Here is a 13,312-nt window from a genome sequence, read left to right as displayed (position 1 = left end):
AATCTGACTGTCACCTTTCCATCTTTATATTCCAATAACTCATCCAAGTAAAACTGTTTCTGCACAAAAAGGATCAGAGGCCAACAATAAAAATCTGAACATAAAGCACATCTGAGCAGCATATCTAACAATTGACCCAGATTATATATAAACACCATTCCAAAGGCAGATTAAATCAACAGCACAGGCAGTAGCTGTACAAGTGCCTTAAAAACAGTCACTGACCTAATAGCAACGTAGCAAGCTCAGGAAATCCTGAAATGGATCACTCTTGTTCGCTGGGTCACTATCTCCACGCTGGGCAAAAACCCAGAAAATCACTCCAACTTCTTGAAAGAACAGCCCTGTGGTGCCCTATTTAGAAAAAATCTTTCATTGAATCGGTCGAACGAGACTCTGATGAGGAGATCTCTCAAACAGCCCTGCACTTGTTTTTGTTTGCAAGGCCCAGAGGGCCTCACGCTCCGAATGAGGCTGCTAAAGCTCTCTCTCTCTTCCCCCCACCCCCTCGCCATTTCGCTCTCCCTCACACATACACACACAAAAGAATACCTCAGTCACCACTGTAATCCTAACAACATTACTCACCTGATATCGAACCTCACTGGGGTAAGCTAAAGCAGTGTCTGCCCCCATTAAAAAGCAGGCCATTTCCAACCATCCTTAGTCAGACTCGTCTCCAGTTCAGCAGGGAAAAACCAGACGTCTGCATCACAGTCAACACTTGATGCTTTCGCTCACTCACGCTCTCCCTCTCTCTCTCTCTCTCTCTCTCTACATCACTGCACAAATTGCTTTTCTTCCCCTCCTCCTGATATACTGCAGCATTACGTTGCATGCACAGTAGGGGACAAGAATCAATGCAGGACCCAGCACTTAAAATCAATATCTTGCCGGTCAACACAAACAGGCTTTGATCTGCCTACCCACCTCCAAAAAATAAATCTAAATTATCTGCACCTATACCCACTTCTCTCCGAAAAAAAAGACTGGACTCACAAAGTATTCTTGCTACAAATGAAACGTCTCGCTTAAATGGTGTCCTCGTCAGAAGGAGTTCAAGCTGGGTCGAGCTTGCTAGAAAGAATTCCAGGGCAGCTCCAACACAGTGAGTGCGGGGGAGGGTACACAAAGCTAGCATCAAATATTTTCTTGCACATATACAACTTCCCACAGAAAATCAAGAAGCTATTTTAAAAATAAATACACTAATTGCTGAAGCAGAAGTGAGCAACAACATATTTTGCGGGAGGGGTGAAGACGCGATTTTCTTGGATACATTATCAGCTGAGGTCACTGAAGGAAGTATTCACTCTGACAGTCGGACTCTCAGCTAACTCGTGGGCTCCAGTCACATTCCAAACACTGAGCACAAAGGAAGTGTAACTGCAGGTTCAGTTGTAACATTTGTAAAGTTCGGATAGGTACATGGATGAGAAAGGTATGACCATAAGACATAGGAGCAAAATTAGGCCATTCAGCCCATCGAGTCTGCTCTGCCATTCCATCATGGCTGATCCCAGATCGCACTCAACCCCATACACCTGCCTTCTCGCCATATCCTTTGGTGCCCTGGCCGATCAAGAAACTATAAACTTCCACCTTAAATATATTAGATTAGATTCAACTTTACTGTCATTGTGCCAAGTACAGATACAAAGCCAAAAATTCCATTATCTAAATCATTAACAAACAATGTGAAAAGTAGTGCTTCCAATACTAACCCCTGAGGAACATCATTAGTCACCAGCAGCCAACCAGAAAAGGCCCCTTTTATTCCCACTTGCTGTCTCCTGCCTGTCAATCATTCTGCTATCCATGCCAGTATCTTTCCCGTAACACCATAGGATTTTATCTTGTTAAGCAACCTCTTGTCTGGCACCTTATCAAATGCTTTCTGAAAATCAAAGTAAATGACATCCACTGCCTTTGTCCACCCACCCTGTTTGTTACTTTCTTGAAGAACTCTAACAAATTTGTCAAGCAAAAAACCATGCTGACTTTATTTTATCATTTATCTCCAAGTACCTCAAAACCTCATCCATAATAATAAACTCCAACACTTTCCCAACCACTGAGGTTAGGCTAACTGGCCTATAATTTCCATTCTTTTGCTTCCTTCCTTCTTGAAGAATGAAGTGACATTTGCAATCTTCTAGTCCTCTGGGACCATGCCAGAATCAAGTGATCACCAATACATCCATTATCTCTTCACCAACCTCTCTCAGGGCTCTGGGACGTAGTCCATCTGGCCTAGGTGATTTATCCACCTTTAAGACCTTTCAGTTTGCCTCACACTTTTTCCTTTGTATTAGCAATGGCACTCATTCCTGTTCCCTGACACTCACGGAACTCTGACACACTGCTAGTGTCTTCACAGTGAAGACTGATGCAAAGTACCCAGTAAGTTCATCTGCCATTTCTTTGTCTCCCATTACTACCTCACCAGCATCATTTTCCAGTTGTCCAATATCAACTGTCACCTCCCTTTTACTCATTATATAACTGAAGAAACTTTTGGTATGCTGCATTAGGTTAATGACTTGTTTGCCCTCATATTTCATCTTTTCCTCTCATCACTTTTTTAGTTGCCTTTGTCGGATTTTAAAAGGTTTGCAATCATCCAACTTCCCACTCACTTTTGCTACCTTATATACCCTTCTTTGGCTTTTACGCAGTTCTTAAGTTCCTTTGTCAGCCACAGTTGCCTACTCCTGCTATTTGAGAACAACTTCCTCTGTGGGACATATCTATCCTGTGCCTTGAGAACTATTCCCAGAAACTTAAGGCACTTCTGCTCTGCTGTCATACTCACCAGAATCCCTTTCCAATCCACCTGGGCAAGTTCCTCTCTCATGCCTCTGTAATTCCCTTTATTCCATTGCGATACTGATACATGCGGCTTCTGCATCTCCCTCTCAAATTTCAGTATGAAGTCAAGCGTATTATGATTACTACCCCCTGAGGGTCCCTTTATGTTAAGCTCCCTCATGAAATCTGGATTATCACACAAAACCCAATCTAAGATGGCCTTTCCCCAAATAGGCTCAAGTACAAGCTGCTCTAAAAAGCCATCTCGTAGGTATTCAACAAATTACCTCTCTTGTGACCCAACACTAAGCTGATTTTTGCAATCCCCTTGCATTTTGAAGTCCCCCTATTATAATTGTGTCATTACCCTTACTACATGCCTTTTCCACCTCCCTTTGCAATCTCAACCCCATATCTTGCCTACTATTTGGAGGCCTATATATGATTCCTATAATGGTTTGTTTTACCCATGCAATTTCTTACCTCCACCTACAAACATCTCTGACCCTATGTCACCTCTTTCTAAAGATGTAATTCCATCTCTTACCAACAGAGCCACATCACCACCTATGCCTTCCTCCCTGTCCTTTCAATAAAAAAAAGTATATCTTTTGATGTTAAGCTCCCAACTATGGCCTTCTTTCAGCCATGACTCAGTGATGCTCACAATGTCATACGGACCAATCTCTAATTGGGCCACGAGTTTGTCCACCTTATTCTGAACGCTACGTGCATTTAGGGCCTTGCATATGGAGGGCTATGGTCCAGGCACAGGTAGATGGAACCTATCTAACGTACCCTCTCTCCAAGTGCAGTCCTACAACAGGGCTGTAGGGCCAGAGTGCTAACTTGCAGATGAGGCATTAGAATCCCTTAGGTGGATGGTAATGATTCCTTGGTCAGTCTCCTGTGCATTGCTGATTCCATACCATTTCACTGAGAGCAGGTAAACTTATCATTTATGTTACTACTGGATTGGGAGCTGAATGCTGGAAAGACACCTCAAAAGTGGATTGAAAAGAATACAAGTTTCAGGAATGATGGTGAATGGTTGGATAAAGCAATGTGATTATCTCTGATACACACTCAATGCTTCTTCCCTCCACCATCAGATTTCTAAAGTTCAAAGTTCAAAATAAGTTTATCAAACTACATATATATCATATACAACCCTGAAATTTATTTTCCTGCAGCATACTCAGTAAAGACAAGAAAAACAATAGAATCAATGAAAAAAAAACAACAGGACAGGCAACCAATGTGTAAAAAAAACCATACAAATGTCACAAAGGTTGGAGGTGTTGTGGATAGTGTGGAGGGCTGTCAGAGGTTACAGCGGGACATTGATAGGATGCAAAACCAGGCTGAGAAGTGGCAGATGCAGTTCAACCCAGATAAGTGTGAGGTGGTTCATTTTGGTAGGTCAAATACGATGGCAGAATATAGTATTAATGGTAAGACTCTTGGCAGTGTGGAGGATCAGAGAGATCTTGGGGTCTGAGCCCATCGGACACTCAAAGCAGCTGCGCAGGTTGACTCTGTGGTTAAGAAAGCATACGGTGCATGGGCCTTCATCAACCATGGGATTAAGTTTAAAAGCCGAGAGGTAACATTACAGCTATATAGGACCCTGGTCAGACCCCACTTGGAGTACTGTGCTCAATTCTGGTCACCTCACCTCAAGAAGGAAGTGGAAGCAGTAGAAAGGGTGCAGAGGAGATTTACAAGGATATTACCTGGATTGGCGAGCATGCTTTATGAGAATAGGGGGAGTGAACTTGGCCTTTTCTCCTTGGAGCAGCAGAGGATAAGAGGTGACCTGATAGAGGTGTACAAGATGAAGAGAGGTATTAATCGTGTGGATAGTCAGAGGCTTTTTCCCAGGGCTGAAATGGCTAGCACAAGAGGGCACAGTTTTAAGTAGGTACAGAGGAGATGTCAGGGGTAAGTTTTTAATGCAGAGAGTGGTGAGTGTATGGAATGGGCAGCCTGCGGCGACGGTGGTGGAGGCAGATACAATAGGGTCTTTTAAGAGACTCCTGGACAGGTACATGAAGCTTAGAAAAATAGAGAGCTATGGGTAACCTTAGGTAATTTCTAAAGCACATGTTCGACACAGCATTGTGGGCCGAAGGGCCTGTATTGTGCTGTAGATTCCCTATGTTTCTGAATCCAAAAAGATAAGAAAAGTTAGTGATAAACAGAGAGCAAGAGGTGGAAAATTTCCTAAATGCATTTATTTTAATGCTAGGAGCATTATAAGAAAGGTGGATGAGCTTAAAGCATGGATTGATACCTGGAAGTATAATGTGGCAGCTATTAGTGAAACATGGTTACAGGAGTGGCGTGATTGGCAACTAAATATTCCAGGATTTCGTTGCTTCAGGTGTGATAGAATTGGAGGAGCAAGAGGGGGAAGTGTTGCATTGCTTGTCAGAGAAAATATTACAGCGATGCTCCGGCAGGATAGATTAGAGGGATCGTCTAGGGAGACTATTTGGGGGAATTGAGGAATGGGGAAGGTGTAGTAACTCTTATGGGGGTGTATTATAGACCACCAAATGGAGAGCAAGAATTGGAGGAGCAAATTTGTAAGGAGATAGCAGATATTTGTAGTAAGCACAAGGTTGTGATTGTGGGAGATTTTAATTTTCCACACATTGACTGGGAAGTCCATACTATAAGAGGGCTGGATGGTTTGGAGTTTGTAAAATATGTGCAGGATAGTTTTTTGCAGCAATACATAGAGGTACCAACGAGAGAAGGGGCAGTGTTGGATCTCCTGTTAGAGAATGAGATAGGTCAGGTGACGGAGGTTTGTGTTGGGGAGCACTTAGGTCCAATGATCACAATGCAATTAGTTTCAATATAGTTATGGAGGAGGATAGGTCTGGACCCAGGGTTGAGATTTTTGATTGGAAAAAGGTTAACTTTGAGGAGCTGCGAAAGGATTTAAATGGAATGGATTGGGACAATTTGTCTTATGGGAAGAATGTAATAGAGAAATGGAGGTCATTTAAAGGTGAAATTTTGAGAGTACAGAACCTTTATATTCCTGTTAGGTTGAAAGGAAAGGTTAAAAGTTTGAGAGCGCCATGGTTTTCAAGGGATATTAGAAACTTGGGTCGGAAAAAGAGAGATATCTACAAAAAATATAGGCAGCATAGAGTAAATGAAGTGCTCAAGGAATATAAAGAATGAAAAAAGAATCTTAAGAAAGAAATTAGAAAAGCTAAAAGAAGATAGGAGGTTGCTTTGGCAAGTAAGGTGAAAATAAATCCACAGGGTTTCTACCGTTATTTTAATAGCAAAAGAATAGTGAGGGATAAAATTGGTCCCTTAGAGAATCAGAGTGGACAGCTATGTGTGGAGCCAAAAGAGATGAGGGAGATTCTAAACAATTTCTTTTCTTCGGTATTCACTATGGAGGACACAGAATTGTGTAAGACAAGGGAAACGGGTTGGGAAGTTATGGAAACTATGATGATTAAAGAAGAGGAAGTACTGGAGCTTTTAAGGAATATAAGAGTGGATAAGTCTCCGGGTCCTGACAGGATATTCCCTAGGACCTTGAGAGAAGTTAGTGTGGAAATAGCAGGGGCTCTGACAGAAATATTTCAAATGTCATTAGAAACAGGAATGGTGCCAGAGGATTTGCATATTGCTCATGTTGTTCCATTGTTTAAAAAGGGGTCTAAGAGTAAGCGGCCTGTGAGTTTGACGTCAGTGGTGGGTAAATTGATGGAAAGTATTCTTAGAGATGGTATATATAATTATCTGGATAGACAGGGTCAAATTAGGAAGGGTCTTGGCCTTAAACGTCGACTGCACCTCTTCCTAGAGATGCTGCCTGGCCTGCTGTGTTCACCAGCAACTACTATGTGTGTTACTAGAATGTTACCTGGGTTTCATCACCTAAGTTAAAGAGAGAGGTTGAACAAGTTGGGTCTTTATTCTTTGGAACGTAGAAGGTTGAGGGGGGACTCGATAGAGGTATTTAAAATTATGAGGGGGATAGATAGAGTTGACATGGATAGGCTTTTTCCATTGAAAGTGGGGGAGATTCAAACAAGAGGACATGAGTTGAGAGTTAAAGGGCAAAAGTTTAGGGGTAACATGAGGGGGAACTTTTTTACTCAGACAGTGATAGCTGTGTGGAATGAGCTTCCAGCAGAAGTGGTTGAGGCAGGTTCGATGTTGTCGTTTAAAGTTAAATTGGATAGCTATATGGACAGGAAAGGAATGGAGGGTTATGGGCTGAGTGCAGGTCGGTGGGACTAGGTGAGAGTAAGAGTTCGGCACAGACTAGAAGGGCCGAGATGGCCTGTTTCTGTGCTGTAATTGTTATATGGTTATATGATTTATATGGAAAAAAAATAGTAACCATAATAAATATTGAAAACATAAGATGGAGAGTCCTTCAAAAATGAGTCCATAGGTTGTGAGAACAGTTCAGAGAAGGGGCGAGTAAAATTGAGTAAAGTTATTCCCTCTGGTTCAACAGCCTGTGTAGATGTGCTCAATGGTGGGGAGAGCTTTACCCGTGATGGGCGACAAGGCTGTATTCACTCCTATTTGCAGGATTTTCCGTACGAAGATATTGGTGTTTCCATACTAGGCTGTGATGCAACTAGTCAATATATTCTCCACCACACATCTATAGAAGTTTGTCAAAAAGTTTTAAGTGACATGCAAAATCTTTGCCAACTTCAATGAAAGTAGAGGCTCCGGTGTGCTTTCTTTGTAATGCCATTTACGTGTTCGACCCAGGAGTAATCCATTGAAATGATAACACCAAGGAATCAAAAGTTGCTAACTCTTTCCACCTCTGATGCCCAATGAGGAATGGCTGACTCAGAGAACTCTAGTTTCCTCCTCCTGAAATCAACAATTATTTCCTTGATCTTGAGCTGACATTGAGTGAAAGGTTGCTGTTGGGGCTCCACTCAGTAAGATTTTCAATCTCCCTCCTATATGTTGATTCATCACCAGACCTGATTTGGCCAACAACAGTGGTGTTGTCAGCAAACTTCAATATGGCATTGGAACTGTGCTCTGCCTCGAAGTCATAAGTATAGAACTAGCAGAGCAAGGAGCTAAGCACACAGCCTTGTGCTGAGGAAGATTGTGGAGGTGATGTTGTTGCCAATCCAAGCTGATTGGGGTCTGCAAGTGAGAAAATCGAGAATCCAGTTGCACAAGGAGGTATTGAGGCCTAGAACTTGAAGCTTGTTAATTAGTTTTAAGGGAAGGATAGTATTCAATGCTGAGCTGTAGTCCATGAACAGCATCCTGATGTATGCATCTTTGCTGCCCAGCTATTCCAGGATTGAGTGACAAGCCAATGAAATGGCATCTGCTGTGGACCTGTTGTGACAGTTGGCAAATTGGAACAGATCCCAAGTTGCTTTTCAGATTGTTATGCTTCAGAACCAACTTCTCAAAGCACTTCATCACAGTGGATATAAGTAATGTTCCCTCTAATTTGTAATGTGTGCGCAAAAATCTTGAGCTGTGCAATTTTTTTGCCCAGTGACATCGTGCTCACTGAATAATTTCTTCAATAAAAACAGTATAAATAAGCCAGTGCTAAAATCTGCAGACAAATCATTACAAACTTCACGTTGTCAACACTACCTGAATCAGAAACCAGAAAAGGAAATGTGATTGTGTACGATCATGAAATATACTTAATATTGCAACAAGGTAGAGGGTGACAACCTTTTGAGTGCAGTCTAAATTCCTTTGTGCGCTAGTAGCAAAAGATGGGCGCACATGCACATAATTTCGAGGGAATACTGGATGTAATTGCTACTAGACAACAGTCGTTGAGGCAGATTACCATGTTCTACTTAGGTACCAGTATAACTGAAGCCTGCTTCAAGCAGGTGGGTATCTCAGTCTGCCAAAGCGAGAGGTTAAAGATATTGGTAAAACCTCCCAGCCAGATGATCAGCATAGATCTTTAGTATTTGACCAGGTACCCTGTCTGAGCTGGATACTTTCCATGGGTTCACCCTCCAGAAGGACACTCTCATATCAGCCTCAGGGACTGAAACCACAGGGTCAGTGGGGGACACAGAAGTTTGTGAATTTGCCTCCATGTTTTGATGGTCAAAGCAAGCATAAATAGCATTGAGCTCATCTAGCAGCAAAGCCTTATTGTCACCTCTGTCGCTTGGTTTCACTTTGTAGGAGGTGACAGCATTTAAGCTCCGCCACAGCTGTCGAGCATCCTTCAGTGATTCAAGTTTGGTCCGTAATCGCCACTTCACACCTGAGATGGCTTTCTAGAGATCGTACATGGACATCTTGAATTTAAGTTGGTTGCCAGACCTGAGTGCCACTGACCTGGCCCTCAGCAGATTGAGCATCTCATGGTTCATCCAGGGCTTCTGGGTAGGGAAGACTCTGAACGATTCTGTGGGGACACACTTGTCTATGACTGTTTATTTAAAGTCCGAGACAACCATGATGTATTCTTTCAGATGCTCTGAGTCCTTAGACACAGCCCAGTGCACCGACTCAAAGCAATCCTATAGCCACTCCTCAGCCTCCTGTGACCACCTCCTTCTCGTCCTTATCTCTGCAGCCTTGTTCTTTATCTTCTGCCTGTATGCAGGTAGGAGGAGGACAGTTAACTGAGCAGATGTTCCAAAATGCAGCCTAGGGGATGGAGCAATAAGCATTCCTAATGAGTGTAACAATGGTCGAGTGTGAACAGACCATGAACACTACCTCACTATTTCGCTCTGTTTTTGCATTTCATATTTATTTTTTTAAAACACAAAAGATTGCATCTGTTACTCTTATTTTTTTTAATTATGTACTGCACCGTACAGCTGCCAGCAAACAACAAATATTACTATGTCTATCAATGATAGCAAACCTGATTCTGATCGTGAGGCTAGTTATCCAGATAGAAATGAGGTCATCGGATGAATGGGCTAATGAGGGCAGTTAGAGAACATTGTAGTTTGTTCATTAAATCTGTGAAATGAAGACATTTGGAGGGGGAGAACACAGAGATAGGGACATAAAACTTGCAGGACATGTCCAGCAGGAGTGGAAACACTGAGCTGACCTAATCCGACAGGTCCCACCTCAACTCTAACATACAGTGTCTGTCCATGGTCTCAAAGTAAATTTAATTATCACAGTACCTATATATCACCATATACAATACAGACATTCATTTTCTTGTGGGCATGCTCATCAAGTCTATAGAATCTCAAACAACAGGAATTCTGCAGATGCTGGAAATTCAAGCAACACACATAAAAGTTGCTGGTGAACGCAGCAGGCCAGGCAGCATCTCTAGGAAGAGGTGCAGTCGACGTTTCAGGCCGAGACCCTTTGTCTATAGAATAATAGCTATAACAGAATCAATGAAAGACTGCAGCAACTTAGGATTTCAACCTGGGTGCATTAAACACTCTTCATATGACAAGCTGTTTAATCCTGGAATAATTTTTGTGAACCTCTTTTGAACCCTCTCCAGTGTCAGCACATCTTTTCTAAGATAAGGGGCCCAGGAAACCATGTCCTGGCTGGCGAAAGTCCACAATGATGGATCCTGCTTTTCTGCACAGCATTTCATGTAGATGTGCTCTGTGGTTGCGAGGCCTTTATCCGTGATGGACAGAGCCATATCCACTATCTTTTGAGAATTTTCCATTCAGGGGCATTGGTGTTTCCATACCTGGCTGTAATGTAGCCACTCTATATACTCTCCAGCACACATCTAAAGAAAGGAAATTATAGGCCAGCTAGTCCAACCTCAGCAGTTGGGAGGAATTGGAATCAATTGTTAAGGATGTGGTTTTAGGGTACTTGAAGGCATATGATAAGATAACCATACTCCCGTAGTCAGCTTGGTTTCCTCAAGGGAAAACCTTGCCTGACAAATCTATTGGAATTTTTTGAAGAAATAACAAGTAGGATAGACAAAGTAGCATTGGTTGATGTTGTGTACTTGGATTTTTTTCACAAGGTGCTACACGTGAGGCTGCTTAATAAGCTACGAGCCCACGGTATTACAGGAAACATTCTAGCATGAATAAACCAGTGGCTCATTGGCAGGAGGCAAAGAGTTGAAATAAAGGGATCCTTTTCTGGTTGGCTGCTGGTAATCAGTGGTGTTCCACAGGATCTCTGTTGGGGCCGCTTCTTTTTACATTACATGTCAGAGGATCAGGGGGTGTCTCACTGAAACCTTTCAAATGTTGAAAGGCCTAGACAGAGTAGATGTGGAAAGGATGTTTCCCATGGTGGGTGAGGTCTAGGACAAGAGGGTGCAGACTCAGGATAGAGGGGCATCCATTTAAAACAGAGATGCGGACAAATTTCTTTAGCCAGAGGGTGGCAAATTTGTGGAATTTGCTACCACGGGCAGCTGTGGAGGCCAGGTCATTGGGTGTATTTAAGGCAGGGATTAATAGGTTCTTAGTTGGACACAGCATCAAAGGTTACTGGGAGAAGGAAATGGAGCTGAAGAGGGAAAAATTGGATCAGCCATGATTAAATGGCAGAGCAGACTCGATGGGCCAAATGGTCTACTTCTGCTCCTATGTCTTATCTCAATGACCTAGTCATTTAAAGTTGCTAATACTCTCCATCTCTGATCCTCCCATGAGGATTGGCTCTTGTACCTCTGGTTTCCTTCTCCTGAAGTCGATAATCAGCTCCCTGACATTGAGTGAGAGGTTGTCATTATGACAGCACTCAGCCGGATTTTCAATATCTCTCCTATATGCTGATACCACTTCACCCGAAACAGGACTGTATGGGCCATGGCAGTCAAAGCTCAATCTGGGCACGGCACCTGATGATGATGATGATGATACATTACCAACTTTAACTCAGCCTATGACAGTGGTGCACTGAAAACTTGAGTATGGCATTGGTATGTGCTTAACCACACAGTCAGGTACAAAGTAAGAAGAGCAGAAGAGTAAGCACACAACCTGTGCTGATGGAGATCAGGGAGGAAATGTGGCCAATCCAATCTGACTGGCGTCTGCAAGTGAGGAAATTGAGGATACAACCGCAAAAGGAGGTGTTGAAGCCAAGGTCTTGGAACTTACTGATTCGTGTTGAAGTGATGATGGGCTGAGCTACAGCTGATAAAAAGAATTCTGAAGTACGTATGCATCTTTGCTGTCCAGATGTTGCAGGGTTGAGTGAAGAGGGAATGAGATGGCATCTGCTGTGGATCTATTGCTCCAGTTCTCAGTCAGGAGTTGATATGTTTCATCTCCAACCTCTCCAAATACTTCATCACTATGGATATATAGTACCTGCAAAAAGTATTCAAAACTTCCCCTTGGAAGTTTTCATCTTTTATTGTTTTACAACATTGAATCACAGTGGGTTTAATTTGGCTTTTTTGACACTAAAAAAAAACAGGAAAAGATTATTTTGTGATGTCAAAGTGAAAATGGCTCTCTACAAAGTGATATAAATTAATTACAAATATAAAACACAAAACAGTTGATTGCATAAGTATTCACCCCCTTTAAACTGACACATCAAATCACCACTGGGGCATCAAATTGGTTTTAGAAGTCACACTATATTAGTGAAATGGAGATCACCATGTGCAGTCAAGGTACTTCAAAATTGATTGTAGTAAAAATAGACCTGTATCTGGAATGCCCAACTGCTGGTGAGTCAGTATCCTGCCAAACACTACACCATGAAGACAAAAGCACACTCCAAGCAACTTTGTGAAAAGGTTCGGGAAAAGTACAAGTCAGGAGATGATACAAGAAAATTTCCAAGTCACTGAATATCCCTTAGAGTACAGTTGTCAATCATCAAGAAATGGAAAGAATAAGGCACAACCATAAGTCTGCCTAGAGCAGACCATCGTCAAAAACTGAGTGACCGTGCAAGAAAAGGATGACTGAGAGGCCACCAAGAGACCTGTGACAACTCTGGAGAAGTTACAAGCTTCGGTGACTGAGATGGGAGAAACTGTGCATACAACTGTTGCCTGGGTGATTCACCAGTCAAAGCTTTATGGGAGAGTGGCAAAGAAAAAGCCACTGTTGAAAAAAAAACTGACATGAAATCTCAGCTGAAGTTTGCCAGAGACTCTGAAGTCAGCTGGAAGAAGGTTCTGTGGCCTAATGAAACCAAAATTCAGCTTTTTGGTCATCAGACTAAATGTTATGTTTGGCATAAGCCAAACACCGCACATCCTCAAAAACACAACATCCCTACCGCGAAACATGGTGGTGGCTGCATTATGCTGTGGGGGTGCTTCACTGCATCAGGCCCTGGAAGGCTTGTGAAGATAGAGGGTGAAATGAATGCAGCAAAATACAGGGAAACCCTGGAGTAAAACCTGAAGCCATCTGCAAGAGAACTGTGAAGGGAATTCCCTCGGTTAATCATAACGTATGGCATTTGACTGTTAGTGGTTCCAAGTCGGGGGAACAAGAGTTTGACAAAACCGCTACAATAGAGCGCCACCGGGATTTTGACAAAATGGCCT

The 13,312-nt window shown here is 42.6% G+C and overlaps 1 protein-coding gene across 4 annotated transcripts in view; it reads right to left on the bottom strand.

Moving 5' to 3' along the window:
• The window catches only part of chd6 (chromodomain helicase DNA binding protein 6), a 363,558-nt gene that overhangs the window by 251,004 nt on the left and 99,242 nt on the right, over window positions 1-13,312 (bottom strand). For 2 of the 4 annotated variants that reach the window (XM_072244818.1, XM_072244846.1), the window contains exon 1: window positions 589-791. The exons of 1 other annotated variant lie outside the window; for it this stretch is intronic. In XM_072244818.1, the coding sequence (XP_072100919.1) occupies window positions 589-651 (63 nt within the window). In that variant the 5' untranslated portion in view covers window positions 652-791. Of the gene's footprint in view, window positions 1-588; window positions 792-13,312 lie in introns of those variants that run through there. One more of the 4 variants, XM_072244828.1, reaches the window with a different exon arrangement.

Source organism: Mobula birostris, chromosome 2 (genome assembly GCF_030028105.1).
Source record: "Mobula birostris isolate sMobBir1 chromosome 2, sMobBir1.hap1, whole genome shotgun sequence".
NCBI classification, from domain to species: Eukaryota; Metazoa; Chordata; class Chondrichthyes; order Myliobatiformes; family Myliobatidae; genus Mobula; species Mobula birostris.
The sequence above is the reverse complement of the archived record's forward strand: the minus strand, read 5'-3'. Positions and strand labels throughout refer to the sequence as shown.